The 27,951-nt window shown below is 39.1% G+C and overlaps 1 protein-coding gene across 1 annotated transcript in view; it reads left to right on the plus strand.

The window, feature by feature from the left end:
• LOC117472988 (protein unc-13 homolog B-like) overlaps positions 1 to 27,951 on the plus strand; it is a 204,683-nt gene that overhangs the window by 113,835 nt on the left and 62,897 nt on the right. Inside the window, 11 exon segments of the mRNA XM_034118456.1 lie at positions 1,268 to 1,317; positions 1,459 to 1,534; positions 2,709 to 2,714; positions 4,924 to 4,998; positions 10,390 to 10,609; positions 11,639 to 11,866; positions 16,675 to 16,816; positions 18,131 to 18,300; positions 18,563 to 18,678; positions 19,762 to 19,925; positions 22,545 to 22,695. Of these exon segments, the coding sequence (XP_033974347.1) occupies positions 1,268 to 1,317; positions 1,459 to 1,534; positions 2,709 to 2,714; positions 4,924 to 4,998; positions 10,390 to 10,609; positions 11,639 to 11,866; positions 16,675 to 16,816; positions 18,131 to 18,300; positions 18,563 to 18,678; positions 19,762 to 19,925; positions 22,545 to 22,695 (1,398 nt within the window).

The following is a 27,951-nucleotide window of genomic DNA, read 5'->3' on the forward strand; positions in this document are numbered from 1 at the left end:
TCAGTATCCTGTTTGAGTAATACGCTCACAGCTGTTATGAATAAGATCCAGCACTTGAAAGTCCCTTAGCTATTTACTGCACCAAATGGTCTCTGCTGATACTATAATTCTTCTCCCCTCTTGGGACTAATGTATCACCTGCCACTCACTGGTCCCTTATTCTTCTTAGAGGCTCCAGCAGTAGCCATTTGCTGAATTAGAAAACATCAATTATCTCCTTGGAAAGCTCACATGACATAAAGGACGAAGGAGAAAGGATATATTAAGAGTCATTTTCATGATAAATTATACATGTTAATGAAACATTTTATGACTTAAGACCCCCTTCTATCTGTAAACTCAGAGGCGCAGCTGCTTTCAACATTACCAGCACATTTATATCATAATGAATCATACAGATTATCTTGTTATATCAGCATGCTGTTTCATATGATGAGTCAAACTGTTCCATGACTGTTTTTCTTTTTCTGTCCGATCTTTTTTTTCTTTCTTGTTCTGTTTTACAGATGGAAGTCAAGAAGGAGATCAGGTTACCTCTTTCATGGTTTCTCTCACGTTAACAATTTGTACATGACAGCATAAAGAACGTTGTTCGTTCTGTTCAATTCTCTTTATATTTTGGACATTTCCACTTGTCAGTGTCTCTTAGTTTAATCGTTTTATTATTTTATTCAAATTGTTTTCTTTCAATTTCTGTTAAATGCTCATTTGGTCCTGAAAATACCATGTGTCATTTTAAAGCTAATGAAATAGATATAGGTTTAACGAGGCACCCTCAATACATCTGTGTACTATTGAGTCAACCTTCTTCCTGTCATAAACATAAAAATGCCATGCAGGAAAAGGTTAGTATTGATTACGACGCATTGTTGATGAAAAATAATATTGATGTCACTATTGTATTTTCTTTACTAGCTGTCAGACCAGATAAAAGCATCTGTTAGGATCCCAAAGTCAATATTCAGTGTGCTTTTACTGGGAGCATGTGTTGTTTGCTATGTGTTTACTTTACAAGGTGAAACCAGATTTATGATGTTCATTTATGTATGGGGGAAAATATGATTGATTGAAAGGGCCTTGTTGGCATGTCATACTGAAACTCAACCAACCCAGTGCAGTCCCAGTGTTTCTCTCCTGTTGTTTTTTCATCTCACATTCTCGTTTCTCCTGTTCTTGTGCATGCTCCAGTGTCATGCAATTATAAAAATCAATAAAGGTGGTCAGCCTTCAGATGGCTAAATCAGTGACCTTTGACATTCTATTGCAGAGCCGAGATCAAGATGGTGACCCCAACAAGCACGCATGGGCCAAGCCAGGGTCAGTAGCACATTTTGTTGTTGTCTAATTGTGTGTCTGAAAAAGAGAACTTAATAACATGATTCAGTGTTTGCAACTTCATTTTCTTCATTTACATTCTGATCTGTGTGTTTGTGTGTGTTTTTGTGTGTGTGTGTTCAGGGGAAACACACCGTTTGGCATTGACAGCATGCCAGACCTCCGCAAGAGGAGGCCCATTCCCCTTGTTAGTGAATTGGTGAGTACATATCACTTAATATTTGTTTACAGACTTTTTTTGATGAATGTGACCAAATTATAAATATTTTTAAATGACTGAGAGAAGAAAAAAAAACAGTACAAGCAACACAGTTATCACCTCCTAAACCCTAAATAACCTACAAAAACAATAAAACCCTATATTGAGGATTTATAGACGTATGAATTCACACATTGTACATTTCAATTTAAAGGTCATTGGTTTACAAAATGAATGATAAGTCTAAACATTTTAATGAAATTAGTTTAATGTGTAAGCATAACCAAAATAATTGTTAAGTCACTAATTACTGACATACAAATACTTTACCTGAAAATCTTAAAACCATGACTACATGAAGTCATTATATTAATGTGGTACTATATTGAAATGTGTCATTGATAAACATGTCTTACCTAACCACTATGGGTGGAGCCACATCATTTCTCCAGCTTCAGATACAATGCAAATACATCATGTGCCAAAAACACATGAAAAAACCTCTTCAGCAACTTGACAAAACATGCGCAGTGTTTAATAAAAGCACTGCACGAAAAGCTGCAATTACAAAAAGCTGCAAATAAAAAAGGCTGCCATAAAGTCAATACACTCTATACTCTAAACACGGATGCATACAGCTGGGAGCTGAGCGCTTGTCATTCATTTGTCTTATTTAACCTTTTTTTGTTGTTACATAAACTAGTAACAAAATGTTCACGTGTTGGTTCGTTATGCTGCAGGATTTACTGCGTGTACCTTGTCAGTTTTTGTTTCTCCTTGCAACTGCTCTGCCCCAGGTTCACGGTCATCTCGTTTTTTTTAATTTCAGCTTTAATTGCCTGTTAACTTCGGCCTCAGCATTGGAAGTAGCAAAGAACAGTAATGTTAACAAGCCGGCTGAATCACACCAGCGTCTGGAAATGTTACAATCAGCTAATTTGATCCTTCAGAAATGATTACTTGTAGTCTACATTAAAGAAACATGTTTAAAAAAAGAGAATTTCTGCAAAAGCACCCGCTGTGTGATTTGTTTGCAGGCGCTGAATAGCAGGATTCAAGTTGAACGTGGCTAATCCTCTCACAGGGGAACTTGTTTGTTTGTCTATAACCTTTTCTTTCTTTCTTTCTTTTCTTTCCTTTCACATGTTGCCTCCCTCCACCCGCCGGCCCTCAGGCTATGGTGAGTAAAGGAGAAGTGAGATTTCAGCTGCTGTGTTTCAAAATGTATTTGTTGCAAACTCTCTAAGGGTCCTGATCGTAGAAAAGGATTTGATTTGCATTTGTGTGGAGGTTTGTTATGTCTTTTGTACTCATAGAAATATCAGTCATTGATCACCCATATTTGAAAATATTCTGACAAATACAAGAAACATCAATTCCTTCTTGTGAGTGCTTTCAGCTTTCTCTCTGATGGGTGTTTTAGCCTTTATTCAACAGGTTTGTCTTGCTGTGTTTCAGAGTGACAACAGCTCCATTTTCTAAAATACCCACCTGTCTCTCCAAACAAACTAGTGCTGATAAATGTTATGGTTATTGTCTCGCATTTACTTTGAAGTACTTAAGGGAGGCAGAGGTGTTCATCACTGGCTGCAGTCTGAGTGATTAGAGCTAGGAATATTCCGTCTCTGAGATCTAAGAGACCTGACTCATCTGATTAAAGAAACTCCTTCCTGTTTGATTTGACGCAAGTCCACCAGAGGAAAGGTCACACTCAGCAGGGTCTCAGGGGGAAAAAGGCACAGTTTTTAAATGCAATACATAAACTTACACAAACGATGAAGAAAGAGAATCACAGATAAGAGACATGAACAAACACAAAGTTGTGCAGATGGAGCCAATTTGGAAATAAAAGCCAATAATTGCTTTAAAAATAATAACATAAAATCTCACTCGCACTGAGGAAATACAAAGTAAAAAAATCTACAATTTGGTTTTGTGAAGAGTCAAAATTCCTCACATAACTTGAAAGACTGGACTTATTCTTGACAGTAAGAGTTCTAATGTTCAAGGTATTAATTGTGTGGGGTAAAAACCTTGAGTAGTAACAAACAGATTCACTGTGGATATGGATGTCTATTCACCACATGACTTGTCTCTTTCTCTTTGTGTTGCTGGCGTTTGATGCTTTTGCTTTCTTTGAAAATGCAGTTTTGATCAAATATGGACTCTTAATATAAATGTTAGGAAAAAGGCTAGTGTCGGGATTTATCGATTCATTCTGCAGCAGAATCCGGATATCTTTTAATAAAACCACGGTGTATTTTCTTCACCTACCAGCAATGTCACTGGAAGGACATAACATGTAGGACGTTTAATATCCTGTAGTTCCAATACTGCACCATGGCTTTGACCAACCCAGAAACAGGTGCCATCATCCACCTGTATCCTGGTCCTAAACCCATATTCACACAGTAGGAGCAGGTAGCTCTGGCAGTTACCTCCAATAGCACATGTATGCCTCACCATGATCGTGTCGAATGGTTGAACAGCATCTGAAACTCACCATTTAGGGACAATTCCCAAGTTGTCCCAGCTTTGAAGTGCTGCTGTAGGATGACAAATTCATTTGAACTTCCGTATTTAGTTTATGCTGGAGCAGATCAAAGGCTTTCCAAACTATCCTGCTACAGCACTTTGGCAAACATCCACTCATAGCATAACACAGAAAACTGAAATGGTGCAGTGGGCAATTCCATTATACACTGTTGTTGTAAATGTGCATATCTGTTACGTTACACGTCCATTTAGTCAGGATTACATTACTTGAAAGATTAAAAACCACTGAGTTGACAACTTTCCCTACAGAGCCAAACATCAAGCATGAAAAAAAAAAAGATAATCTAAAATTACAAATCTGGTTCTGTGCCTGAAAAACTCATCCTCTGCGGGGGTCCAAAGCTCCCCTCGTGCTCCTACTGTAGATACCATTCCTAGCAGAACCGCTAACTGAGTCCCAAAAAGCAAATTAGCATATATCCCCCAAATGTCAAACTATTCCTTTAATGCATAAAATCACTCTTTTAGTTTTGCTCACTTCAATACTTAATATTATAGTGCCATAAAAACATCCGTAATTCAAAATCAATGACAAAAAGGTGTAAGTGTTTGTCCTCATGGAGTGAGTCAAGAATGTGTTTCGAAAGCTGTGTCGAAGACAGAAGAAAAAAGTATGTGATGTGTTGCTCTTTTAACTTTGAAGGTTTCCACAACCTTCAAAGTTCAAAGAGCAACACATCACACAGAAAATGTATTTCCTGGATTGTTTGACTGAAAGTTGTATTTGGCGCTTTCTTTTCTTTTGTTTCCTTGTTTGTTTTTCTGCTTTGTTTTTCTCTGTGGATGTTTATCACTGATGCTTTTTGTATATTGTTCTCGTCTCTTCTTTCTAGTCTATGATACAATCCAGGAAAGCTGGACTCGCCCACACACTGGCCACACGGACGTCCTTGAAAGACGAAGAGCTTGTGAGTGGCAAAATTCATATCACACACACACACACACACACACACACACACACACACACACACACACACACACACACACACACACACACACACACACACACACACAGCTTATCCTGAAGTTATGATGGTATAGTAATCTACAGAAAGACCTGCTGTCTCAATGCCAACTACTCATCCAGAAAAATCTTTGCACATATTTGACACATTAATACTCCCCTACTGCACGCCTGTTACACCAATATGACTCCTTTATTACAAGCACGTTTCACCCTTATTGCACTTGTATTACACCCTAATTATACCCTTTTGACACTGTTATTTCAGCCATATCGGACAGTTATTACACCAATATAAGACCCATGTAACACCAATATTAGACCCATATTACATCGTAATTACACTGTTATTACACATATTTTACAAATAGACACAGCCTGTGAAATGACTGCATCCCCAAGGATCCAGAAACCATTTAAGGGTTATAAAGCTGTTTGTTGAAGATCCAAAATGCTAAAGGGTCTAAATCTCGTCATCTTTAAGCAGCATCAGGGTTTATTGGAGACATGATCAGCAATTCCTGACATACATTTTTGTATTATCATCGTTTTTGTGGCTTTTCTACTGTGCTCTGCTAAGTGTTTACATTATAATTGGTAAAACATTCATTATAAGTGAATAAACTAGGTCACTAAATGCAGCAGTGGAGAACATAGCCACTGCCACATTTTAAAGCCTCTAATTTTATTAAGCTTGATTATACTAAAAGTCCTGATTATAATAAGTTCTGAAAATAAATCAGAGGTCTAAAACAATTGTATTTGTTGCTTATATATTTAATTTCATGTCGAAAATATTTCACCACATGGGCTCTGCAGAGGACTTGCAGAGGCAATGTAAAATGTCCATATCACATGAATATTATAGAGGGATACAGGTTTTTAGTTTTCTTATAATGAGCAAGTCCAGCTGTTTTTTAAACTGACTAGTTTGTGGTGTGGACTACATTGTATTGACGATTTCGCATTGATTTTGTCCACTTTAATTGCACACAGAACATATAAATGGACACAAATGTTGTAAATAGAAAAATAATAGCTGGAAATAAGGTCTGTGGTTGACACAAATTTAAGAGACGGATCACGTTTTGTCCTACGACATTAAATACATCAGCAGTGACCCCACTGGTGATTTTTGAAGAGTTTACGTGTTTGAAAAACGATGGTTGTTAACATGTGGCTGAATAGGACTACAGAAGCTGCGGGGGCGTTGTAGGTCATTACGCCGTTTGTTTGCACCTGTTCTGCTTGAAAGCAAGTACCTGCCTCCTGCAAACTGTTAAAGAAACGCTTCAACTTGTACCATTTTGAATCTGTATTTTTGAATATGGATCTTAAAGGGGACCTATCATGCAAAATGCACTTTTGTACGTCTTTTATACATGAATATGTGTCCCCGGTGTTCCAGGGAACTCACCAAGTGTCAGAAAACACAACCCTCTCTATTTTCCTCCATACCCAAATCTCTAAAAAAGGGGCTGCAACGGATCTGATAAAAACTGATCCAGATTTGAACACTGTCAGGACGGTGGCGCTACGGCTATTGGGCCAACTCTCCACCTATCAGGGGAATGTGGGGTTGGGCCACGGCCGGCCATTGCCGCTCGAAAGCGCTGGAGACGCTGTAGTACATATGCCAGGCCTGTAAGTGGCGCTGTAGTCTGCCACAAAAGCAGCAAAGAAGACTTCCCGCCCATAGTTACCATGGTTACCCTTCTGTTTATTCTCCGCTGTGGCTTTTTTTCTCCCTCCCCGAGGCAAGCGTTTGCTCCCGCTGCAAACGCTTGCCTCGTTCCCCTCGTTCCTTGGAAGAGGCGGAGAATTACAGTGCTTGCCTCGACGGGGAGGGATTGCATTGAGCAATCCCTCCCCGTCGATGCAAGCACTGTAATTCTCTCCGGTTAGTCCACCAGCAGATGACAAACACCCACCTCTCCGCCTCTTCCAAGGAACGAGGGGACTGTGCAGCAGAGTTTCAGTTTCAGTTACTTTCGCCGGTCAAGATGTCCGTTAAAGTTTAAATCTTCCGGACAAAATTAGAAAAGTGCCGGTCAAAGGTCTTTGTTGTTTATTGAGCTTTAAAACAAATGAATAACGACTCTATATAATAAAACACGGAGGACGGAGATCTCTTTTTCTCCCCCTCTTCTGACAGCCCAGCAGCTGATCAGAGCACGTCTCACCTCTCCTGCAGGGGGCGTGGTCAGCAGAATCAGACCCGTAGACAGCAAACAGCACATAGAGCGAAATTAGGCATGGCTAAAATGCATGATCTGTTTGGTATTTTGAAAACAGAAACGTATAAATATTAGGGCTGTCAGTCGATTAAAATATTTAATCGCGATTAATCGCATGATTGTCCATAGTTAATCGCGATTAATCGCAAATTAATCGCACATTTTTTATCTGTTCTAAATGTACCTTAGAGGGATATTTTTCAAGTTTTTAATACTCTTATCAACATATGAGTGGACAACTATGCTTTATATGTTTGTTTATTATCATTTGAACAATGACAAATATTCTCATGAATATTAAACACAACAACCTCTGAACATTACAAATATTCGCCTCAATTCAACCTAGAACCTCTCTCATACAATAATGTGTGTGTGTGTGTGTGTGTGTGTGTGTGTGTGTGTGTGTGTGTGTGTGTGTGTGTGTGTGTGTGTGTGTGTGTGTGTGTGTGTGTGTGTGTGTGTGAGAGAGAGAGAGAGAGAGAGAGAGAGAGAGAGAATGTGGAGACACTGTGATGGATTGTTGGAGCTATGTGCAGCTCAAGGCATATATGCCTGTGTGTATGAGCTGTGTTGCGGCACTATCCGTGCTGAGTGTGCTGTCTGGCTACCTGCATAAAGTCAAGTGCTCGGCGCAGTTGTCGGCGAAATGTCGCTCCTCTGTTTTCATTGAAACAGCTCCTTATATCCGTTAGCTCAGCTAGCTAGCACCAGATGCTAACAACAACACGTAAGGTGTGCTTCGCTCGCGCCACACATACACACACCCTCCTGGTCCTCCCGATGGCCAGTCCGGGCCTGCCGGTGAGCGTGGAAGTGTGGTCTGCCACAAGCGGGCAGCAGGAGCGGGGCTGTCAGCATCAGCTTGTAGATGGTATTTTAAACTCGATGCGCTCTGAAACTACGGCGGCCGAGGACAAAAAATACACATGCGTTAATCGCGTTAAAATAATTAGTGGCGTTAATTTTTTTTTGCGTTAACGCGTTATTAACGCGTTAACTTGACAGCCCTAATAAATATACCTTATATAGGTATGGCCCTACAATATATCATTTAAATATAGCATGATAGGTCCACTTTAAGTTGGCGTGACGTTGAAGTCGTGCGACCCTGCTGTACTCGGCTGTAGTTCGTTTATAGCATAACGTTAGCATTTTGCTTCTTGCGATTAGATTTATGATTCGAAAATTATAAAAGTAGGGTAGACATGTGGATATTATCCGGCTGAACAAAACGTGCATTTATCAAACAGGTTCGTTTTCCACAGACCTTATTTCCAGCTATTTTCCTAAATCCTATGGAGAAATCCCATTGCTTTTTTGTCGAGGGAACCCATGAGCAGCTTACTTCCGGGTAAATAAGTCATCGTCATAGAGGCGTTTCAGGCAGGGGGGGGGAGTGTGTGGGATAGAAACCCCTCCTGGAGGGAGCTTTCGGATTTTAGCCTTTGCAGACCATTTACATGCACAAAAAACCTATACGACACACTACAGGAAAGGGAAAACTCAAAAAGCGTAATGGGGCTCTTTAAAAAAAAATCACAGAAGCTCACAATTAAATCTGCTCTTGATATTTATAAAAAGATCTTTGTGTTTGATTGTAATACAAGGTAAACAAGAATGATATTTATGGTCATTCAGATTTTACAATTTACTTCTCTGAAGTAGCGCATAAACTGACATGTATACCAACAACTTAACCATAGAACATGCATATGCCTTGTAGGTTATTGACCTCCCCATATTGACAGATGGGCGTTACAGAATACAGGAAAGATATTAACAAATTCATAATGTTAGCTGTTCCATAATTAGATTCACTGACAGATGGAAACAGCATATGTACAGAAATGTGCACAAAACATTTTGTTCTGACTCATGAACACAGACACTATTGACAACCTGTGAAAAATATGAGCGAATGATGCTAAAATAAAAGTTTTAGCCATCCATTCAACCATATGTTTTAAATTATAACAATAATATATAGCCATAGTGGAAATGTAATTATATTGAAAGCTTTTTTTATACAGGATGCTTTATAGTGACAAGGAAGTATATCAAAGGTAATAGAATAAGGTAAAAGCACAGAGAAAAAAAGTCAAAAGGATGGAAGAATTTAAACAACGCAGATTAGATCAATAAAACTCAATGCAGTTAGAAGCAGATTGAGTGAATTTAGAGGCATAGATGACAGAAATTAAACCCACAGAAGAAGGTATTGTTTTTCTTGTTCCCTGCTCTTGAAACCACTGCAATGTCTTCCATAATGGGAAATAATAATAAGCCATGACTCACATGTATCTTCTGTTTTTGCCATATCAAGCTGGGCTTCTAGTCAAGGTGTCCTCTCATCTTGTGGAGATGTGTTAACCTCCTCCCACTCTCCTCCTACGCTGGGCAACAGCAGAACTTAATTATTTAAATTAATAAAAGCCAAGAATTATAGAAACACAAATAAATTAGCACTGTTATAAAGAGGCCCGATTATGCTTTTTGGGGGTTTTCCCTTTCCTGTATTGTTTATATATGTTTTTGATATGATAAGCTAAGGGTCTGGACAACTGTAAGCGGTTGACCAATCAAAACCGAGCAGGCCAGCTAACCAATCAGAGCAGACTGGGCTCTGGTTTCAGACAGAGGGTGAAAAGAGGTGCTGCAGCACAGGCAGTGTGAGGAAAATAAAGAGCTTTTTGAACATTAAAGCATGTAATAATGTCACAATAGAGGCACAACATATAAATATGAACCTGAACATGGGCATGATATGTCCTAAAATAATTGTATCGCTTTGAAATGATCTTTCCTTAAAGCATGTTTGTTGCTTATGTAATTCTTTGCATTTCCATAGTTGTTTTCCCCTTCTTTCTTTCTTCACCTTTCTCTCGTGTTACCTCTCCTGCCCTCTCTCACTGTGTTGTCCTTTGTCTTGTCCATATAACCAATGTCCATATGCTTCTTCTCACGTCATCTCACACTTTCCTTTATCATTCTGTGGTTAATCTCTGTCCTTGGATAACTTCTCCCATGGCCTTTCTCTTATATGGCTTTTTTATTCATCTCCGTCTCACACCCTCTTTCTCTCTTGGATCCAACAGAAAAACCATGTGTACAAGAAGACCCTGCAGTCTTTGATCTACCCCATCTCCTGCACCACTCCACACAATTTTGAGGTCTGGACGGCTACTACACCCACCTACTGCTACGAGTGTGAGGGTCTGCTGTGGGGCATCGCCCGGCAGGGTATGCGCTGTGCAGAGTGCGGGGTCAAAGTGCATGAGAAGTGCCAAGAGCTGCTGAACGCCGACTGTCTGCAGAGTGAGTACATTCAGCAACATTATTCCCTAGAGTTCTTTAGATTTAAAAACAAATATGTGAACTTGAAAAGAACGAGGCCTTGAGGTTTTTCAACCGAAAGAAAAATATTTGTTTTACATTTTGGTTAGTTACCATTAATTGTAACACAGCACATAATTGTTATCATTCAAGCAGGTTCAAGTGCAATACAACAGCCCAAAACATTTACATAAGGAGCAGTGCCAAAACACATGAAGTTACAGCTTTAAAAACTTGACAACACATGTGCAGCATTTACTAAAAGCGCTGCATAAACGAAACGGATCTGCTGTAAGAGTGACAGTTGGCTAACTTTATAATCCCCGAATGTCTTTAAGCGCTCCAATCCCAGCTGTGTGCGTCACTTTTTAGTGTCCCCGTTTACGTTGTGTTTTGAGCTTATTGCAGCTTTTTGTGTTTGCAGCATTTTGTTTTTGCAGCGCTTTCAGTAAACAGTGCGCATGTTTTGTCAAGTTGGTGAAGAAGTTTCTTCATTTGCGTGTGTTTTGGGCTGTTTTTGTGCGTTTTCACCTGTCAACCTACGTAATAAAAGGTACTAGTTATCATTATAAAAAGGCTCAGTGTAGTAACCTACAGTATGGGGAATTCGGTCTTGAAAAGTATATACATTTGATGTTTGAGAAGTTGTGACATACATAAAACCATGCCAAAATGTCCATATTTTTTAAGTGGTTACCATATAGAGATTCACCCCATCTCAAAAGGTAATTGTTTTCTATTATTGTTACTTTTATATCTATGATTGCTACCTTTTGAAGTGAACGAAATTGAGTTGAGCATTGGAAGTGTTGCTAGAGGAAACATTCGGCCATCGCTTCATCGAGTGAAAGTAAGGGAGGTTGACAAAAAAAACCTTAGGGGCGTTTGAAAACCTTACTGTTACCCGAAAAGGAAAATCCATCACTAAAACATAATTTGAACATGTTGCTTCTAGTTTTACTTTTTGTTCACCATTCCCTTCCTGTTTCATTCTTCTTTGTTTTCCCTCAGGGGCGGCCGAGAAGAGCTCCAAGACCGGGGCGGAGGACCGGACGCAGCACATCATCATGGCCATGAAGGACAGGATGAAGATCCGCGAGAGGAACAAACCGGAGATCTTCGATGAGATCCGAAGCGTGTTCAATATCTCCAAAACGATCCACGTCCAGCACATGAAGAGCATCAAGCAGAGCGTCCTGGACGGCACCTCCAAGTGGTCGGCCAAGATCACCATCAACAGTATGTCCAATGGAATTTTAACTTTGAAATGTAAAAATAAATGTGAATAATTACCTAGATACATTAGTTGGGAGTATTAACAGTCACTATTGTTTAGTTTTAGAGGACAGAAAGCGCTGCAGCATCACCATATCGTCCTTTTCTCTCTTTTCTCTTATGGCTATTGAAAGACACAACGCAAAAAAGCATAAAAAGTACTTTTCAGAAAGAAATCTAAGAAAGGTTGAACCTTCACACTTTCAGAATAATAAACCTCTTAAATGACGCCTTAAAAGTAATGCAGATAACATCATCAAACAAATGCAAAAACACCACATTTATAAGCACTGACTGGCAAACATGACCTACAGTTAGACAAGAGAAGCTTTTACAACCTGTCGTTCCTTTTACTTCGTCTTTCTTCATCACACCTAATGCACCTGCTGGATTTTGACAGGCCTGTAGCAACTGCACACTGTGTCTAAGTGTGTCCACACTTGTGCTGTGTGTAGACCGTATCACACTCATATCTCTGTGTGAAGTCGATCTGCAGACTGAACTCAAGGTGACATAGCCTTTTATACTCAGCTGTACCTGATGAAATAAGAATCGTTTTTGTATAAAGTATTATGTCCATTAAAAATAGCTAATTAAGTTTTTGCTAAATGCTACAAAACATATTAATTCATAAAGGATTCAAAGGAATGCTTTACAACCATAAGTAAACTGATATTTAATGTGAAGGAGGCATGTGGCGCAGTGGATAGAGCCTTGGTGTTGGGATCAGGGCGTCACAGGTTCAAACCCCACTGCAGTCAGCATGTCGTTGTGTCCCTGCGACTCTTCACCCCAAATTGCTCCTGTGGTGATTGTCCACAGTATTGAGTATGTAAGTCGCTTTGGATAAAAGCGTCTAACATGTAATGAAGTTAAAAGAGATAAACATTAAATAAGCAGGCTTCTAAACACTTTTTTTGGAACATTTTGAACTGTATTGCAGTGGTAGAATGTTAGAAAAGGTGTAGCTGCATGCTAAAGAAGTTAAAGCCGTGGTGCCCTCAAGAAACCAGCACACTTCAAATCAAATTCTGTAAAAACCTGCATCGGTGAGAATGTGGAGGAGACTTTTAGCTTTCCCCAACATCAATACCTAAAAAAAGAAACCATCCCACATTCCTGGAAGTTTTTCCTTTCATTTGACAGTCTGAACTTTAAATAAACTTCAACTGCTTATCCACGCTTTACTCATTTGCAAAGGAAACAGGTCACCACCTTCCCTTCTTCTCCTTTTACTAAACATGACTGCTGCTGTTACCAAAGCAACCACACTCATCACCTCATATAGTGGCAGCAGTGTCGCCATGGCAGCCATTACACCTTGGCCCTTTCTCATGTCATCAAATGTCCCTCCTCGACTCCCCTCCTCGACTCCTATCCTCGAGACTTAGTCCCGCCCACAGGAGATGCGAGCGGAAGAGCCGAGGAGGGGAACCGAGGAGAAAGGAGGGGAAGCAGCAGGCGGTTAGAGAAATGAGAACTCCTCTCCTCTGAGCGGTCATTTTAAAGAGACGTCCATTAATGATGACAGGAGGCACAGCAGCCCTCTGTCTGATGGACAGATGTGTTCATGACGACTTATATATTTACTTTTAATTCATTCACAGTGCGGTATAATGAGACAATAACAGGCTACAGATGCGGACATACACACAGACACACACACACACACACATATATGTAGGCTATATATTTATATAAATATATACAATTTCAGAATCAAACAGAGCACTCTCATAATAACGTAACACTATCAGAGACTGGATATATCCCCCCCCCCCCTCTCTGGTCGCTACAATGAGGGAAATAAATGACGGGCCAAAAGTTTTATTTACAAGTATTACAAGTAAGCAGAGGACACCAAACCAACTGAGACCTGTCTGTCCGCTGCATCTACGCACACACTGCACCACACACACCTACACCACACACACGCACCTACAGCTCCTAAAGCATATAATCAGGCTACAGCCGTTGTGTATTTTATTATGTGAAGCACTAAATGGTTTTAGAAAAATATCGACTTTGTTTGTAGATATCTACTAAACTAAAGCAAATAAAGAGAGTAGGCCTGTTATACTGATTGATATATATTTTACACACTGCTATGCTTTCTGCACGGACCTCACAGCTGTTCTCACTGTAAACATCGCGTCGCGATGAAAGCAGTTAATAAAATAATATCCAGGGGATGCATGCAGAGCTGTCATTGGCTGAGATAAGTCCGGCCGTGCGTCTCGACTCTTTGAAACATCACTGTTGCCGGAAATGCATCCACGAAGGAGCCGTGGAGGACGGTGGAGGACCCATCAGTGTATCCTCGGTTATAGCTCCTCCAGAGAGCCTCCTCGACGCTCGATGCTCGGTCCTCGATGTGCATTTCGAGAAATGAGATGTCCTTCAACATGGCGCGCTAAAATTCATTTCCGGGTCACTACCGGAGGACCGAGGAGTCGAGGAGTCGAGGAGGGACATTTGATGACATGAGAAAGGGCCCTTGTCTCCCCTGATCACCACGCATGATCTCCATTAAATAGTAGATGCAAGGACAGGCACTTCAGAAGGCACTTTGTTTCAAACTCATACATGGAAATGGAAATGGTTAATGGTGACCTTTTATGCTTTTATCTGGGTTTCCCTTTCCTGTAGTGTGTTATGTAGGTTTTTGTGCAGGTATATGGTCCGCAAAGGCTAACATCCCTCCAACACACTGAATGGTTAGCTGGCCGGCTCTGTTGTGATTGGACTCCTTTGTTTACTTCTGTAACATAATGATATCACTACGTTACAATCACGCTTCTTTTTGCTAGCGCTTCAACACGTTGTACGTGATAGTCTAAAGGGCGGGACATCTCCAGGAAGTTGACCAATCACAACAGAGCTGGCCAGCTAACCAATCAGAGCAGACTGGGCTCTGGTTTCAGACAGAGAAAAATAAAGACCTGAACATTAAAGCATGGAAACATGTCACAGTAGAGGCGCAAAATACAAATATGAAACCAGAAAATGATCATAATGAGGCCTTTTTAAGATAAAGAAATCAAGCGAGATTCAGAATTACCATTGTGGCTAAAGGCATCACACTTTTTTAAACTAAAGGTTTGTTCAAGAATGTTTGTAAAGTTGTCTCTCCTCCAATGGTGTAAATACTTTAAAGAAGTTGTATTTTTCTGTACAAAGATTAACGAGTTTAAACCCTGAATTGCCATTATATACATCCTGAAGCTTTAGCTAATGTTGTGCGCTAAAACATAGTGGAGAGAAAAACTTACAAACAATATTTTAAAGGGGTCTTAAGTCGTTAGTTGTTTTTGTGCTGGATTCACCCTTTTTTTTGGTTTTTCATCATTTATTTTCTTGCATTTTTCATTACAATTCAATCATGTCCCCCATCTGAGATACGTATACTCAGAAATACTTTCAACTCAAATTCAGTTCAGTCAATTTGATTTTCATTAAAATTGATGCTGGACTGACAGGAGATGCTAGGGAGAGCTCTTTGAAAACACAATTGATTTCACAAGGGAATATCTGAACCAATTACTATTCAAAACCCCTTTAGCAGAGATCAAATGCGTCAGTCACTGATACTGAATCAGCTGATGTTGAACTCTTTAGTGTCCTATATGGTAAAAAGTTAAATGTTCAAGTCTAACATTTCTAGCAGGTGTTACAATAATTTGATTACTATTTTGCTCATTTTCAGGTTCATATTTATATTGTGTGTCTCCACTGTGACATGTCTCCATGCTTTAATGTTCAAAAAGCTCTTTATTTTTCTCATACTGCCTGTGCTGCAGCACCTCTTTTCACCCTCTGTCTGAAACCAGAGCCCAGTCTGCTCTGATTGGTTAGCTGGCTGTCTCTGTTTTGATTGGTCAACTGCTTATAAATGTCCCGCCCCTTAGAAGTGTGCTGGCGTCAGATATACGACTCCCTGTCGTCAAATTTGCAGTCTCTACCCCGACCTGCGGATATATTTTGGCAATGTCATACCTACTGTCTCCCCCTTTCAATGCTGGATCTCTAAAATATATTACGTACGCAAGTGTGTGCATGTTATGCCAGGGATGAATTGATCCGATGAATGCCTTAAACTTACCATATTGGATATTAGCCAGTTTCAATGGGCTCCTTAATCCTTAGCAGTCTATTATGACCTCCTGTTACCTTACATGGAAAGGTTGTTGGTTTTGGACCAACTTTTAAACTCCTCTGTTGCCTTGTGACCTTTAATCATAGAGAAATGTCCCGGCTCATGAACCTTGACTTTCCATCACTCAACACAGATTTTCTGTAGCTTGGAAGACAGGCAGGCGTTCTTTATCTTTACGCCGTTTAAACCAGAATGTCCCAGATACGTCACTTCTTCCTGTCCTTTTTAAAATACTTTTGATTGCCTTGTGCGCGGTGAAGCAAAACATCGGGGAACAGTTCTTTGAGTCATTTACTGAGAAATGTTGTTACCCAACATCTGCCTGAGTCATATGTGTTACGAGGCTTTGCATAACTGTGTGGGTAATATCTCTGTGTGTGTGTGTGTGTGTGTGTGTGTGTGTGTGTGTGTGTGTGTGTGTGTGTGTGTGTGTGTGTGTGTGTGTGTGTGTGTGTGTGTGTGTGTGTTGTGTGTGGTGTGTGTGTGTGTGTGTGTGTGTGTGTGTGTGTGTGTGTGTGTGTGTGTGCAGGAGACAGGAATATGGTGGTAAAGAGTAGGTGTTTGTTGTTCTTATGCAAGTTTCCTAGTCATTCACGTTCTGAATGTGTTTTATCAGTCGTCAGTGCGCAGGGTCTCCAGGCCAAGGACAGAACAGGCTCCAGCGACCCGTATGTCACCATCCAAGTTGGAAAGACCAAGAAGAGAACAAAGACCATCTACGGCAACCTGAACCCGGTCTGGGAGGAAAAATACAGCTTGTAAGTTCCACCTGGTTGTGAAGCTCAGCTGGAGCTCTCAGAGGTCTGGCAATGAAGAACTGATACAATCACTTTACAGCTGTCAGATCCTTTAACTTATAATGATAGTTCAGATGTTTTGATGGGGGGTTGTATGAGGTACTTAAACATAGATTGTATACTACCTACAGTACATAGCAATCGTCACACCCCAAGTTTTGGTGTGGAGTGGAAGTGCCAAACTGAAGCCATGAGCAATGTACTTTAGTGTACTGGGTGACAGATACACATACTAGTACTGCAGAAAGCTGTAACAATATTTAACAAGTAGATACAAGCACCAAAATGTTCATTTTATGTAAAACAATGGATTATTGCAAAAACAACATATATTATAACGATTTTTAAACTCCAACAGGAACTATAATTGTATTTCCGTATTTAAAAGACATAACATTGACACAGTATGATCCTACTGTATATTCAAGTGTATTCACTGCAACATAACAGTACATTGGTTAAAAGGCAAATACAGTACACCATCTGAGCAACATTTTCTCTAATATGTCCTAGCATCAGTAGAAACATAATGCCCTCTTTATATATACTTACTCCTGGCACTTGCAGCTGCATAACACTTTACAAAAGATGAAATGTCTAAGCCTTCATTAGCGGCAATCTTGAAAATGGCTGCAATCTTGGATTTCTTTGTTGCTAACGTGCTTTTTCAAAAGAGCAACCTCCATGGAGTAAATGTGCCAATTTTAGTACTTGTATCCACTTGTGAAAGATTTCCCTGATATATTCAATTATCTGCAGCACTAACTGTACCTTGGCCAAATAATAGAAAATCCCACCCAAGAAAAATATTATATAAATAAATATATAAATCAGACAGCCCTTTCCGATGGCCAGTTAAAAAACCTTATTTCAACTTGTGAGTTGAAATGGCTTTTGCACTGAAATGTAGTGGTTACAATGCTGTATAAACAACATGTATGTGTAAGGCAAGGCAAGGCAAGTTTATTTATATAGCACCTTTCAACACAAGGCAATTCAAAGTGCTTTACAAAAATGAAAGACATTAAGAAAATGGCATTTAAAAACAGTCATTAAAAAGCAAAGATAATAAAATAAACATTAAAAGAAAAAAAGTGTAAGGTAGACATCCCAAAACAAGAGGTTTTAGCCAAAACATCTAAAATATGTTTTCTCTTACAAATCATGAAATTGATGCTTACTAGGTAGTTACCACAGAATAATAGTCAGGTACCCATGTTTTAAAGTCTTTTTTCACATATGTTAATGTCACCCACCTGTCCTCTGTCTCCACAGCGAGTGCCACAACTCATCAGACCGCGTCAAGCTGCGAGTTTGGGACGAAGACGATGACATCAAGTCACGAGTAAAGCAGCGCCTGAAGAGAGAGTCTGACGACTTCTTGGGCCAGAGCATCATCGAGGTCCGAACTCTGAGCGGAGAGATGGACGTCTGGTACAACTTGGGTATGTAGCCATTGGAACAATGGGAAAATGGGAGACATGGTGTTTGTATGTATTTCTGTTATGGTATTCTAGACATAGTTGTCATTTATACTGGGGATGTGACCACCACTCGATAAATATAATTTGTTAAAAATGTTCTGAGACGTAGCTTACAACAACAAATGTTAACCAACAAATTAAGACATTTAAATGTAGTAATCATAGCAAAAATAAATGTGCATTGTCAACACAAATGTCTGTGTGTGTATTTCTCCACTTGCAGAAAAGCGAACAGACAAGTCGGCGGTGTCTGGTGCTATTCGTCTTCAGATCAGTGTGGAGATCGAGGGAGAGGAGAAGGTGGCACCCTATCACGTACAGTACACGTGCCTTCATGAGGTAACACACAAACACACACACAAGAATACACACACATGCACACTGATACTTTAATGAGATACACAAATAACTCCTTATTACTACCACATCTAAATCATGTATACACTTATTATTTAGTGTGTAAAAACAATTAGGATTATTTCTGATTAACAAATAAATAATGAATTCCAAATTCTTAGGATCATACATTTTACAATGATATATTAGACAACAAATCAGCAGCAAATTCTCATATTTGAGAAAAAGAACCTGTGAATGATGCATTTGAAACAATATGTAACCAACATTTTTGTAGATAATTTGTATGCAGATCACTGATGCTAATACAACAATATTTGACTCGTTGATTAAGTACTACATGTATTTTTCAGTAAATAGGAAATTAATAGACAGTTTTCATAATAACTTTACAATTGTTTAGAATTGTTTTTAGGGTTAACAGAGATGCAGGTTTGAATTTTTAAATTGAAAGCCTTTTAAATTACTTCAAATTGTTTTTTACGCTTTTTAAATTAACAGACATTTAAAGAGGCCCTATCATGCTTTTTGGGGTTTTCCCTTTCCTGTAGTGTGTTTTATATAATTGTGTGCATGTTAATGGTCTGCAAAGGCAAAAATAGCAAATTTCCCTCCAGAGGGAGTTTCTCTCCCACACACTGGAAAAGAAAACGCTGCATATAAGCGCTATGCCAGACACACCTCAATTGGACTCCTTTGTTTTCTTCCATAACGTGGTGACATCACTATCTAACACTCGCACTTCTATTAGCTAGCGCTCCAACACATTGAACGTGATTTGCTAAGGGGCGGGACATCTCTAAGCTAACCAATCAGAACAGACAAAAATAACGCAGGTTTTGAACATTCAGGAATGTAAACATGTCACAGTAGAGGCACAACATTTATGATTTGAACCTGAAAATGATCAAATATATCCTCTTGAAATTGTGAATAGTGAGAAAATAATAACAACTAAGTAATTTCTCAACTGTGAAGATCTTCAACACATTCAGCATATACTGTAAAGCCATCTTTAGCACTGTTGATGTTGTTTTGTTCTCCCAAAAAAAATGTCTTCTGTAGAACATGTTCCACTTCTCCACGGACATAGAGGGGGGCGGCGTCGTGAAGATCCCAGCGGCTCACGGAGACGATGCGTGGAAGGTTTACTTTGATGAGTTACAGCAGGAAATCGTGGACGAGTTCGCCATGCGCTATGGCATCGAGTCCATATACCAGGCCATGACGTAAGCTCAGTGTTAAAGTGTGTGTGTGTGTGTGTGTGTGTGTGTGTGTGTGTGTGTGTGTGTGTGTGTGTGTGTGTGTGTGTGTGTGTGTGTGTGTGTGTGTGTGTGTGTGTGTGTGTGTGTGTGTGTGTGTGTGTGTGTGTGTGTGTGTGTGTGTGTGTGTGTGTGTGTGTGTGTGTGTGTGTGTGTGTGTGTGTGTGTGTGTGTGTGTGTGTGTGTATATCTTTCATGTGCAGGGCACTCCAGTTCTCCAGGATGTTAGCCGCTTGTGTACATGTGTGGGTAAATCCAATCAGGAAATACTTTCAATTAGTGTTTGTTTACAGTATGTTTAGGTGTGTGTGTGTGTGTGGGGGGGGTGTGTGTGTGTGTGTCAGGGTTTCCGTTAGCCGGTAATTACCGGTTTTTCGCTGGTAAAATCTATTAAAAACCGGTAAATTCAAAGCCTGCCGGTCAAAATGTCCGGTAATAATTAGGGATGCTCCGATTGATTGGCCGTCGATCATTATCGGCCGATATTCACTCTTAATAGTTTGATCGGTGCTCTCTGGCCAATCAGGAGAGCTAGATCTGATCGATATGGACATAAACGCGAGTGAAGTATAACCGGACGAGAGAGAGAGATCAGATCAGCTGCTGAGTCAGACGGAGACAAGCAGCTCTGCATAATCACCTGAAGCCCCGCCCACTGTTTAGCGAGCTGCATAAGAAACAGACAGGCTGTCAGGAGAGAGAGGGAGGGAGAGAGGAAAAGAGAGGATCCGTTTCTCCCGTGTTATTATCCAAAGTTAATGTAAGCTTTTGAATAATGTACTTTATCTACTATAAGTAGTTTGTTTGAATGTAATAATTATGTTGTTTGTTGTTTGTGGAAGCGCATCATTTATTTAAAAATGAATCTGATCTGTTACGATTATAAACTGAAGCAATATAAAAATGAGCCCCATTAACTGAGTTTTAAACGTCAGCATATCCGGTCATAGTCCGGTAATTACCTGCTAACAGAAACTTTGCTACACAATTCTTACTATTATTATTGAAACATGACCGGTAAGTTTCAAATTTGTCCGGTAAAATAAATTATTTCCGGACATTTGACCGGCAAGACAAAATCCTAGCAGAAACCCTGGTGTGTGTGTGTGTGTGTGTGTGTGTGTGTGTGTGTGTGTGTGTGTGTGTGTGTGTGTGTGTGTGTGTGTGTGTGTGTGTGTGTGTGTGTGTGTGTGTGTGTGTGTGTGTGTGTGTGTGTGTGTGTCGTTGTAACAAGAGGTGGGAGGAGCTCTCATGAACTATAAACAGCTTCTAAATTTGTTTATCACATCAAATTAGAAAAGATGACCTTTCACCTCAAAGATTGCCAGGCTGTTTGATCCGATCATTGTAGGCAGATGGAGAGAGCCTTAATGAGCACGCACACATGTATTAATATTGTAATTTGACCTTAAAGGGACAAAGAGGGCCTCTGAGTTTATCGTGTGCAATGGAGAAGCACAAAACAGATAATATAATCATGCTAGGCAGACTTGAATACAGTGAAGTTGTCAGCATAAATTGCTCGGACTACTGTATGTCCCAGTGGAAATGGATAAAAGGAGCGAATCAATAACTCAGCCAAATGAAAATGGTGATTAAAATACACTTACACAAAGTCAAAAGGATTTTCAACCTTCAGTAGTTGATTTGTCTTTTTTAGTGTTATTTATACATTTATTATTATTAGCATTGCAAAATAAATGCAATAAACTAAAGAAACAGTATAGAGAGGTATAAACTAAAATTGTTAAAAAATATGTATTACGCAGATTGATTATAAATGAAAATATTGATATCAAGTATCTTTTAAAGTTTGGGGTTTCTGTACTTTTAAGATAAAAGAGCTATGAAAAAATAATAAATAAATAATGTAAATAAATGAGTTTATTTAAAACAAAAACAAATGAAAATTATGCAGAAATTAAAATGCTTATAATTATTATTGATATGTTATCTTTATATTTTCCCAAGTATTAACCCATGACTTCAGAGTTGTGCTGACATTAGGGTTAGGGTTAGATTTATATATATTTTTAAACCTTTTATCTTTATTTATTTTTTCCACAGATTATTTTTGCAGACATTTTAAATGAAAAATGTAGAATAAAATAATTTCTCACTATTAAGGCCGAGATGTTTCTTTTTTTAATTAGTTAATATGTCTTAATAACATAATAACATAATGCAAATGGACTGTTTCATGTTAAAGATGCAACTGATATATTAATGTTATTAATCCATGGCAGTTGCAGAAAAATGGCTACACTTGTGATCAACTACTTTAACTCCCCTAATTAATTTTAGTTGGTTTTCCTCCCGCCTCTCTGTCTATCTTCTCTCTCTCATCTCCAATTATGCCAAACCCTTTACTCCCTCACCCTCCTTGATCTCCACAATTTATGTCATCTGTCCTCATGTCCTTTGAACTTTCCTTCTGGCCTCTTAATGTCTTCCTCTCAACTCTTCTCTCCTTTGCTTCACCTGTCTCATCCTCCCACCATCTCCTCGCCTTTTTACCTCTTCAATCTCCTTAAATTTCCCTCCTTCCAAACTTGCTAACTCTCCCTCCTTTCCTTTACTCCTCAGCCATTTCTCTTGCCTGTCCTCTAAGTACATGCTGTCAGGGGTTCCGGCAGTGATGAGCACACTACTGGCCAACATAAACGCCTTCTACGCCCACCCAACAGCCTCCACCAACGTCTCCGCTCCGGCTAGGTTTGCAGCCTCCAACTTCGGGGTGAGTGGTCACCACACGCAATCAAATAAACACAGAAAAGTCTTTCCAACACAATCTGACTTATCAAGATGATCATTTTTTGTTTGTAAAGCAACTTTTGATGCAAAGACTGATGTGCTTATCCCGCTTATTATCACGTTTATTACGCCACTACCTACTACATAAACCAACGATTTGATTCACAGCACTGATTTTAAAAGGATTTTATTGATTTCAAAATAATCGTATTGCGATTTAACGTAACTTAAAATGAACAGCGGCTCTGATCGAGGTTTTCTGTAACTGTCCGAGTCTATTCACATTTTATTTCCATTAACTAGTCTTTAAACAATGCCAGCGCCCATACCGTTTTCCTGTTAGTGTTTACCTCCTGTCTTTCTTCTTCTATTTATTTCCAGCGCTGTCTTTTAACCTCTCTCCTTCTCTTGCACTCTTTTACTTAAGGTGTTAAGCCATCATGAATTATAGTGATAGTTTCGGTCTATCCACAAATAAAAAAAGGAATATTCCAAACGACCTACTACTGCACATAGTCACTTGATCCAACTTGTCAAATTGTTCTCCAAAGCAGAGTTCTATGAGCGAAAATGAACAACCTCTGAAATGTCCAAATTGACATATCAGAATCGAGTATTCATCTCTCAGCCGTGTAATAAAGGCCAAAAAAGGCACTTCACTGTGCCACAGAAAACGACCTCATCAAACTAAACATGTTGATGAGGCTAGTGATCACTTATTTGTACTGTTGGGAAATGACCCAACATCATCAGTGGTTGTGCTCAAAAACCTTTGACGTACATTATAGAAGTCAGTCTAAGTTACTTCTTAAACACAACTGATATTATTCTGATAAAGCCTGGGCAGTCTCTCAAAATGGCCCCGATGTGAATATTGGTTGCATCTCAATCACAGGTCAAAACAATGACAGTGGCACCGCCTTGGGAGGAGCTGCAATATTCTTGAGACGACATGTTTACCTTGTCAGTTGTTTGTCCTTCCAGAGCACTGTAGATACACAACAACAGCAAAGCATCAAGGCATTTTTTGAAATGCAGATGGTGATTGGAATGATTGAATTGGATTTCAGGCTTAAAGCACACACACCGCAAGGAGTTCAGACATTCAGAAAAAATAATAAAAAAACAGACTTTTATAGAAGCTGGAACAAAAACATTTTTTTTAACCTGTTTTAAAATGCTAACACCTTACTGCACCGAAAATCACTCACAAAACCTTATTATTTATCTTTTCACCACATCCAACACATCAATTCACATCGTGAGGTGACACAGAATCGATTGACACCGACATTACCACTGAATTATACGTATTTGCGACGTTATAAGCAAAAACGGACATCAAAACAGGTGACGCTAGGTAGCTAAAAATGCTAACATTTTTACCTTGGCTCTGTAGTCTCTCCAAAGTGGTCTTCAATGGCATTAAAACGATAAAAACGCTGCTGAAGTTAATCCATAGGTTAATCTAATGTGTCTGTGTCCCTTTGAAATTATTTCTGATAATCCATAAGCATTAAAACTGCTTTTCCGTTTCCAGATGTCAAAGCTAGAGATAGGTCCACTCTGATGCAAAATTACATGCGCGAAGCCCCCACCTTTTCTCTTCACAACGTGTGTGTGTGGGGGACTCCCCCTTCAATTCTATTGGCTCTAACGGTCAGAAAGAGGTGTCAACCATCAAAATCGAGCAAGGGGGGCCAGAGATATGGAAAATCCACCCAAATGACCCCAGAAGTGGTTTCTTTTTGCTAAATCTCTCTAAAAAGGTCAAATGTCACTTGTTTTGCATCAATCTTCATACAGGGTACTTATTATATGTTGTACTTTGGATTCCTAAAGCTTTTAGTCTACTAACCCATCATCCAAGGGTGGTTTTCACTATAAGTACAAAATAATTGTTGGACGGACACTATAATTTACAGTTTTTTACTATGTAAAATCTGAATTTTCTTTAAAATAAAAAACATCTATATTGATTCTGACTTTTCTACATCCAACTCACAGGTTTATCATTACTTTGAGAAAAAAGATTATTAATTTAACCCTTTTAGAAGGGAAGATATGGTCATTTGTTCTGGGAATGTCATTTTCGAGCCTGAGACCTGAAAAACAGGCTCAGGGCTTAACAGGTTAAATGAAGGTGAGAGATGTTTGAATAAGCCTTAAAGCTACAGTTTGGTTGACACAGTTTTCTTACAGAAGGTGACCCAGTTTGTATGTCAAATTTAAATATTCCATGACTCCCTGTTTTTTCTTATTAGTGTGAATGCTGTTTACAGCATTCCACTATAGTTTTTCTTTTCTTTATTAGTGCGAATGCTGTTTACATATACTATAGTTCTTCAAATCTTTAATCTTCTTCTTCTTATTATTATTTCAACCAATATTTTGCCGTCGAATAACTTCAGCATACTTTCAGCTACAGAAACCATTCAAATATCAAACTATTCAGCCTTTTCAGCACAACTTTCAACTTTTTCAAAATATTTTATACTTTTTGAAATATTCAGCTTTTTAAACTCTTTTTTTAACATGTAACTCAATGGGAGGAACCTTCAAATCCTCTTTTACCTACACCTTGCGCCAAATGCTACTCCTTCCACATACTTCCAGCTAGAGACTTCATTCCAACTTTAACTTCTAATGATCACAAGACCTTCAGCTATAAAAGTTGTTCTTCAGATATTTGATATCTTTTAAACTTTTTGAGATATTCAACTTAGTTTGGAGCTTGGTGGAATAGGATTAGTATGTATTGCGCCGCTCGTTAGGTCTAGAGTGCTTTGATCTCAAAACAGAGTGGAGGAGAGCTTGAAATTCGCCCAAAAAAATGTTTTAAACCTGCCATAACTCCCAAACCCTACACTCCTTAGACATCATTTTTCATGAAAAACGTAGGAAAACCTCTCCTACGTTGAAAAATAAAAATAAATTAAGCAAAGAAATTAAACAAAATGCCTCTTGAGGGCAACAAAAAAACGTTCAACATGTCTCCATTAAGGCCCATTGTAAATTCAGCCTGATCTTTCCTCAGAGCAGCAACTGCACACCTTTAGTAAATCTGCCAAAAATGCCACATTATTGACCCGAAAGTACACAAAAAGCAGACTCCGACGCTCCTCACGGTCCTGACATCCTCCACGCGTTGACTTTTTACCGAAAGCAGCTACCGTTTTTAAACTATAGTTAGAAATGTAAGAGGTTTATTTCTCATTCAGAAAGGCTCTCCTATCACAGATCACTGCACATCACCATGGAAACCTTTGATCTCTGCACACAGGTGTTTGATAACGTCGTCACCATGGACACCTTTGATCTGGACACAGGTGTTATGATTAGGTGTTATGATTAGGTGCTCAGCACAGAAACACTGACAAGAAGACTGGAGTTTAAAGACTGTCTCAGCCTATTATTTTCTGTCTGATGGAGACTTCATACTGACTTCAACATATTTTATACATTATTGGTGATGTATGGTTTTAGTTCAAAAGTTTGCAGTTAAAATATTCTGTTGCTTTTCAAAGGGTTTTTACTTTCTTTTCTCTTCTTAATACACATTAATTCACTACTACTTACATTTAATATCTAACTCCTTCAGCCTACTTTCAGCTACAGAAACCATTCAACTATTAAATTATTCAGCTATTTAAGGACATTGAGGCTATACATTTTGTTGTTTATACCTTTTTTAAACTTTTTTTTTTAAATATTAAGCTTCTTCACTATTTTTCCTACTCTTCCAGTTTAACATTTCACTTTCAGTTTTCAACAAAGTCATTGCAATGCATTTGAGCTGTAACAATTTTGATTAAAAACATTTCACTTTTCTGCATTTCTCCACTAAGTTCAGCAACACACTTACTTGGTTTTTGTAGCTAAAAGCAGCTACAGAGACCATTCAACTAATAAAATATTCAGCTTTTTCTGCATTTACAGCATTCACACAAATTTTCTAGTTATCCCAAAGTGTCTGATCTGGAACTTTACTGGTTATCTGTGCCAAGGTTGTCACTAGAGAGGTGTTTTTACATTCTGCTTCTGAAGGTAGAAATGTTGCTTTCCCTAAAATCTGAGTTTCCAATGTTCTCTTTCTCCTCTCTCAAGAGCAGAGGTGAATAGTCAGTATAGGGTGGGTGTTAGTGTAAGCATGTTGAAAGTTTCAAAGGCAAACATGTTAATAGTGTGTTGTTTTTAGATTTAACCTGACCCTGAAGCTTCCTGCTGCTAATGTTGTCAGCCAATGCTAATAGCAAGCTAGCAAACAGCATAAACAGCTAAACGTTGCTAACTACACGCCTATCCCTCTGCTAGTTGCTGATGTTGGTGCACAACAAACTCCTCCCCTGATACAAACATGTATAAATCTCTCCAATGTTTGCTCTAACAGAGTGAAATTGACCAGACAATATTTTTCCGGAGTTCCACAATCGCTGTAATGATGCTAGCTGTTGAACATAGCAGCGTTGGACAGCCAATGGCAAATTCTGAATTTGTCAACGAGAGTGAAATAGCAGCTTCCCACCCTTTTTCACATGTATTACATTTTGTGTGGGATACCCATATTAAACGATATAATAAACAGAACATTATATATAACAAGTGGCTAAAGGCGATTTTTAAAGCTGACATCAATGAGAATGACCTGTCCAGAGCTAGGAGGTTTGTTTATGCTGCTTAAAGCTTCCTCATTAAAACGTAATATATTACCCATGTGGGACCTTAGGAACGGCAGTGTACTAAGCCCACGGGCCCTACAGGAGCCACAGCGAGGGGGACAATGACAGTTAGAGGCCAAGCTTAATGACTTCTGGGATTTTTGCCAATAGTGGAGGCTTGAGTTGTCCTACTGGTTGCACTCAGACTCCGATGATTTATGATCGACCGGTGGCAGGGAGCTTTTGTTGTAATTGGTCAGGGAATGCAGCCAGTCTTGCTTCAGCATAGGCTACAGCTGTGGGGGTCTATATCGGGGTTGCTAAAACCCCTGCTGGACAGATTGATACGTTTATCTGCCTGCTTTAGTTTAGCTGAATATAGTCTTTTTTTTCTTTGTGGGCTTCCGGGTAAGTAATTGGTTTCATTAAGCCATTCTCTTGTTTGATCATAGTGAACTTAAGTAACAAGCTAATGACTTAACATAAATTAATTCATGACTTGAATTTATGTATCAATTAATGTATGACAAATCTTCATAGAGGACAGACATTAATGAATGACTAAACGACTATTTGCTAGC

This window comes from Trematomus bernacchii, unplaced genomic scaffold (genome assembly GCF_902827165.1).
Source record: "Trematomus bernacchii unplaced genomic scaffold, fTreBer1.1, whole genome shotgun sequence".
In the NCBI taxonomy this organism is placed as follows: Eukaryota; Metazoa; Chordata; class Actinopteri; order Perciformes; family Nototheniidae; genus Trematomus; species Trematomus bernacchii.